The sequence below is a fragment of the Diceros bicornis genome, chromosome 37 (genome assembly GCF_020826845.1).
Source record: "Diceros bicornis minor isolate mBicDic1 chromosome 37, mDicBic1.mat.cur, whole genome shotgun sequence".
Taxonomy (NCBI): domain Eukaryota; kingdom Metazoa; phylum Chordata; class Mammalia; order Perissodactyla; family Rhinocerotidae; genus Diceros; species Diceros bicornis.
Window position 1 is genome coordinate 20,664,598 of NC_080776.1, and position 5,503 is coordinate 20,670,100.

Consider the following 5,503-nt stretch of genomic DNA (forward strand, 5'->3'; position numbering starts at 1 on the left):
ATACTGGGGATTGTGTGTGGCCTGTGGAGAGAACAGACTCACCCCTGGGTTCCATCTGCCTGTCCAAGGGAGCAGAGGTCAACCTCATGTGCAAGGTACTGGACCCCACCCCTACCAGCCCCTGCAGGCGGGAATATCCCCCTACACACAGACACAGACACAGACACAGACACACACACACACACACACACACACAGGCACACGCAAGGCTGGCCCAACCCAGGCCTGTGTAATTAGAGACACAGACAAGGCCCTCACTCTGTTGTCACTACGAGCCCCACCCATTTCCACAGCACAAGAACCCTGGGCCAGGCTCCTGGGCACCCACTCCAGCTCAGCGCCCAACCTACCTGCCCAGGCCAAGCCTTGTGAGAAGCCATGTGGCTTCAAACCTAGGCCCCTGGCCCAGGCCATGTGCTTCGCACCCCACGTCCCTCAGCACCCAGAACCGAGCCTGGCCACTACTGGCTCTCAGGAAATACTGAACAACCAGGTGAGGAGTGAGGGGTCTCCCACAACTGCAAGAGCAGAGGGTTGGGAGTGGCCTCCATCAGGACACTCCAAATGCTCCTCACCCAAGGGCATGTGCCCCCTAATCCCCACCCTCCCCTAGGGAGACAGCTGGGGACTATCCTTGAGAGACAGACCAGACTTTTTCAGGACTCCTAGCCTGAGACTCACTCAGCCACAACCTGCCACTTCCCCTCTGTCAGCATAGCTTAAAGTCACAAGGCGGGGGTGGGGTCAGGGTGGTTGCCTGAGGCACTGGGAGGGACATGGAGCCTTTTACAGCCAGGGACAACTCCTCTCTGATTTAAGCCAGCCTATACGGCTGCTGGTCCCCCGGTGTCACAGAGCCTCTGGGGTCCCAGCCTCGCCATCCTCCTGCCATCCCACAGGCATGCAGGGAGCCTGGGTACTGTTGCTGCTGCTGGGCCTGAGGCTACGGCTCTCCCTTGGTGTCATCCCAGGTAATCAGGGACCTGTCAGCCTCCCCGTAAACACAGGTGCTCCCCCAAGGCTGACCCAGCCTCCACTCTCTCTTTGGTCAGTTGAGGAGGAGGACCCAGACTTCTGGAACCGCCAGGCAGCCCAGGCCCTGGACACTGCTAAGAAAGTGCAGCCCATCCAAACGGCTGCCAAGAACCTCATTATCTTCTTGGGAGACGGTGAGTGTGCAAGGTCTGTCCCCCCGGCCCCCTGGAACCCCTACAACCCTGGTACCCAAGGCTGCTGGTGGACACAGGTCAGCCTTGGGGACTCAGGCCTGACATGAGGTGCTCCTTCAGGGATGGGAGTGCCCACGGTGACAGCCACTCGGATTCTAAAGGCTCAGATGGATGGCAAGCTGGGACCTGAGACGCCCCTGGCCATGGACAACTTCCCCTACCTGGCTCTGTCGAAGGTAAGGGCTGGGCGGCCTCAGGGTGCTCCACACCAGAAGGGTGGGGTGGGCTAGGGAGCCTGGCAGGAGGGAAGGCCCCAGGAGGGTTGGGGCCAGAGTTACGATGTAGGTGTCTGCCCCAGACTGCAGCTGAGGACGTCTCTGTCCCCAGACATACAACGTGGACAGGCAGGTGCCCGACAGCGCAGGCACGGCCACGGCCTACCTGTGTGGGGTCAAGACCAACTATCAGACCATCGGTGTGAGTGCAGCCGCCCGCTACAACCAGTGCAACACGACCCGTGGCAATGAGGTTACCTCCGTGATGAACCGGGCCAAGAAAGCAGGTGGGCTTGGGGCCAGCTTATGGGGCAGGGGCCAGCTCAGAGACCTCAGGGGCCCACCCTGACCTCTGCCACCCGCAGGGAAGTCAGTGGGGGTGGTGACCACCACCAGGGTGCAGCACGCCTCGCCCGCCGGCACGTACGCGCACACGGTGAACCGCAACTGGTACTCGGATGCCGACATGCCTGCCGAGGCGCTAGAGGAGGGCTGCCAGGACATCGCCACGCAGCTCATCTCCAACATGGACATTGATGTGTGACACGAAGGGCAAGGGGGAGGGGCTGGGCAGAGGGGGCGGGCCCGCACTGGACACAGTCCCTGGCAACCCACAGCCTGAGCCCTGGGCCTGGCAGGGACTCCACGGACTTGTGGGGGGTGTAGAGGGTATAGCCAAGGACACACCATTCCCACAGACCTGGTGGGGGCACTGGGGGCTGTCTGAGGAGGGGACCAAGGGGCAGCCAGGCCCCTAGCCCACCTGCCCTAATCCTCTGGCCCCAGGTGATTCTGGGTGGAGGCCGCATGTACATGTTTCCCAAGGGGACCCCAGACCCTGAGTACCCGGATGATGGCAGCCAGAACGGAACCAGGGTGGACGAGAAGAACCTGGTGCAGGAGTGGCTGGACAAGCACGAGGTGACGGGGCTCGTGGGTGTGGGCGTACAGCGGGGACAAGGGCAGGGGCTGCAGGTCGTAGGGCCATGGGCTGAGGTCTACTTCTGCCCCTCCCAGGGTGCCCAGTACGTGTGGAACCGCACGGCGCTCCATCAGGCGTCCCAGGACCCCTCTGTAACACACCTCATGGGTAACGACCCCACCCACCCCACCACCCTGCCCTGGCCACCCGGGTCCTCAGATGGCCCAGCACGTGCAGAGACGTGGCTGCCACTGAGCCTCCCCACTGTCCAGCTACCCGTCACCGGAAGCCCCTTTCCCACAGGCCTCTTCGAGCCAGCAGACATGAAATATGAGGCCCAACGAGACCTCGCCCTGGACCCGTCCCTGACGGAGATGACGGAGGCGGCCCTGAGCGTGCTGAGCAGGAACCCCAGTGGCTTCTACCTCTTCGTGGAGGGTGAGTGAGTGGCAGCCCCTCGCTGAGCAGGGAGGAGGGGGTCAGGGCAGGTGGGGCATCACCCACCTCCCACGTGGCCTTCCTGCAGGGGGGCCGCATCGACCACGGTCACCATGAGGGCAGAGCTTATCTGGCGCTGACTGAGGCCATCATGTTTGATGACGCCATTGAGAAAGCCAGCCAGCTCACGAGCGAGACGGACACACTGACCCTTGTCACCGCTGACCACTCGCACGTCTTCTCCTTTGGTGGCTACACCCTGCGTGGGAGCCCCATTTTAGGTGGGTCCAGGGAGAGTGACAGTTGCTGTTTCCTAAATTATATGGCAGAAATGGTTCTGAGCCTCAGTTTCCTCATCTGTCAAATGGGGTAATCACAGCAACCGCCTGGTAGGGTTCTTGAGAGGCTTAAGTCAGTGAACAGGCAAGAAGTACCGGGCTTAGCACACAGGGGGCGCTGCATAAGCTGTGGTGAGTGCCATCACAGGTCCCCTGTCCCGCAGGGCTGGCCCCCAGCAAGGCCTCCGACGGCAAGGCCTACACCTCCATCCTTTATGGCAATGGCCCAGGCTTCGCGCTCAGCGGGGGCTCCCGGCCGGATGTCAACGAGAGCGAGAGCAGTGAGTGCAGCGGGGCTGCGGTCTGGGTGGACCACTGTGGGGAACTCGCGGGAGGGGGGAGGCGCCGGCCCCGCCCGCCCTAAGCCCCACCCTCCGTCCAGTGAGCGCCACGTACAGGCAGCAGGCAGCTGTGCCCCTGTCGTCGGAGACCCACGGCGGCGAGGACGTGGCGGTGTTCGCGCGCGGCCCGCAGGCGCACCTGGTGCACGGCGTGCAGGAGCAGACCTTCGTGGCGCACGTCATGGCCTTCGCCGCCTGCCTGGAGCCCTACACGGCCTGCGACCTGTCGCCCCCCGCCACCCCCACCGACGCCGGGCTCCCTGGGCCCGCCGCTGGCCCGCCGTCGCTGCCGCTGCTGGCCGGGGCGCTGCTTCTGCTGCTGCTGTCCGCCACGCTCTGACCGTCTCACCCACCCCGGGGCCCGGGACCCCATCGCCGGGTCTCCTGCTTCACCAGCCCGGAGTCCCATCTCAGCTGCCATCCCCGGAGCATCCACCCTGGGACCGCAGGTGAAAATGTGGCATTCAATGAGCCTCAGCCCGTGGCTCCTCCTCGGAGCCTAACTAAACGGCGCCCTGGAGGCTGAGGCGGCGGGTTTCTGCGACAACCATGGTCCTCAGGGCAGCTGCTCTCCAACTTCGGCGGCGGGAGATTTTGTGCCGCGCCACCAACCCGCATCCCAGGAAAAAAGGGGCCTCGGACTCCCCAGTCTCCACCCTGCAGTGGGCACTACCCCAGGACCAGGCGGGCACCATCACAGAGGCGGCTCCCATGGGGCCACCACCCACCCAGAACACCTGCTGTGCTTTCCTTGGCTTCAGTCTTCACAGCACTTGGACCTGAGGGCACCGTGGGGGCGCAGCTCCCTGTTCCTCTGCAGCCGGCCCTGTGGGCACATTGCTGGCCCAGGAGGCTGCTGGGACCAGGAGGGCCAGGGTGGATGTCCAGGAGGGGGAATTTTCCCCTTAACCTTCTTCAGTTCTTGCAGCTGAAATTATAATGAAATTAACGCAAAACAGATGAACAGGAGGAAAAACAATTTGTATGCACAGGAGAGTGACCAAAAAGTAGGCAAATTTTATATCTTTTTACACGAAAGAATAAATGTGAGGATTTGACAAAGAAATTTGGTTTTGGGTTCTCAATTAGTAAGGAATTTAAGCAGAGTTGCCTTTGGAGTAAGCAATTAGCAAAAAAAGGAACAAGGTGAGTTTACACAGACTTCCCAGCCCTGAATTCCCTGAGGCTGGTGATAAGGGTGTCTGTCTCCCTCAGGCTCCAGGGGCAGGGAGGAGATTCATTCCCTGCATTCAAGGGAAAAGGAGGGTCAGACGGTCCTTGCACCAGCTGCTTTTCAAGACTTTCATTCCAAATGATCCATATGCCACTGAGGCATATTTGGGGGCAGCCAGCCCTGGGCCCCAACAGGGCTTTGACACAAGCCCTCGGCCGCCCCTCCTAGAGGCCCAGCAGTACCACTAAAAAGAGGGCAGCGTGGCATAGAAAGGAGAGGAGACTTGTGCCCAGTCACTCAGCTACTGAGGTGATCACCGCCCCCCCTCCCCCCCATGCCCATTCCAGGCTGGAGATCCAAGGAGCATCTGGAGAAGCTCTGTGGACAGGCAGGCAGCCCCAGAGCAGCCCTTGCCCGCTCCCTGAGGGTTTGACAATGCAGAAGGAACAGCCACACAAGGGCCCTGAGGCAGCGATCACTAAGTGCTGTTCCAGTCCAGTAGCTGGATCAGAGGTGGAGAGGGTACAGGAGGTAAACCTGAGGGATAAGGAGGGATGGGAGTAGATCGGGGAGGAGCTTGGACTTTTCCAGAGTGTAGAATGTGATGAGAAGGCTTTGAGCAGGGGCCTGACATGACCTGACTCTTGGAAAATATCACTCTGGCCACTGTGGGGAGAAGAGTCTATTCTGGTTTTTTTTTTTTTTTTTTTTGGTGAGGAAGATTGACCCTCAGCTAACTTCCGTTGCCAATCTTCCTCTTTTTACTGAGGAAGATTAGCGCAGAGCTAACATCTGTGCCCATCTTTCTCTACTTTGCATATGGGATGCTGCCACAGCATGGCTTGA

The 5,503-nt window shown here is 60.8% G+C and overlaps 1 protein-coding gene across 1 annotated transcript; it reads left to right on the plus strand.

The window, feature by feature from the left end:
* Positions 1-825: 825 nt before the first annotated feature.
* LOC131399127 (intestinal-type alkaline phosphatase-like) lies at positions 826-5,139 on the plus strand. The gene is given in 11 exon segments (XM_058533217.1): positions 826-971; positions 1,053-1,169; positions 1,290-1,405; positions 1,557-1,731; positions 1,810-1,982; positions 2,231-2,365; positions 2,462-2,534; positions 2,670-2,812; positions 2,893-3,085; positions 3,307-3,423; positions 3,525-5,139. Coding segments are annotated over 11 exon segments (1,611 nt in total). The 5' UTR covers positions 826-901; the 3' UTR covers positions 3,824-5,139.
* The last annotated feature ends 364 nt before the right edge of the window (positions 5,140-5,503 follow it).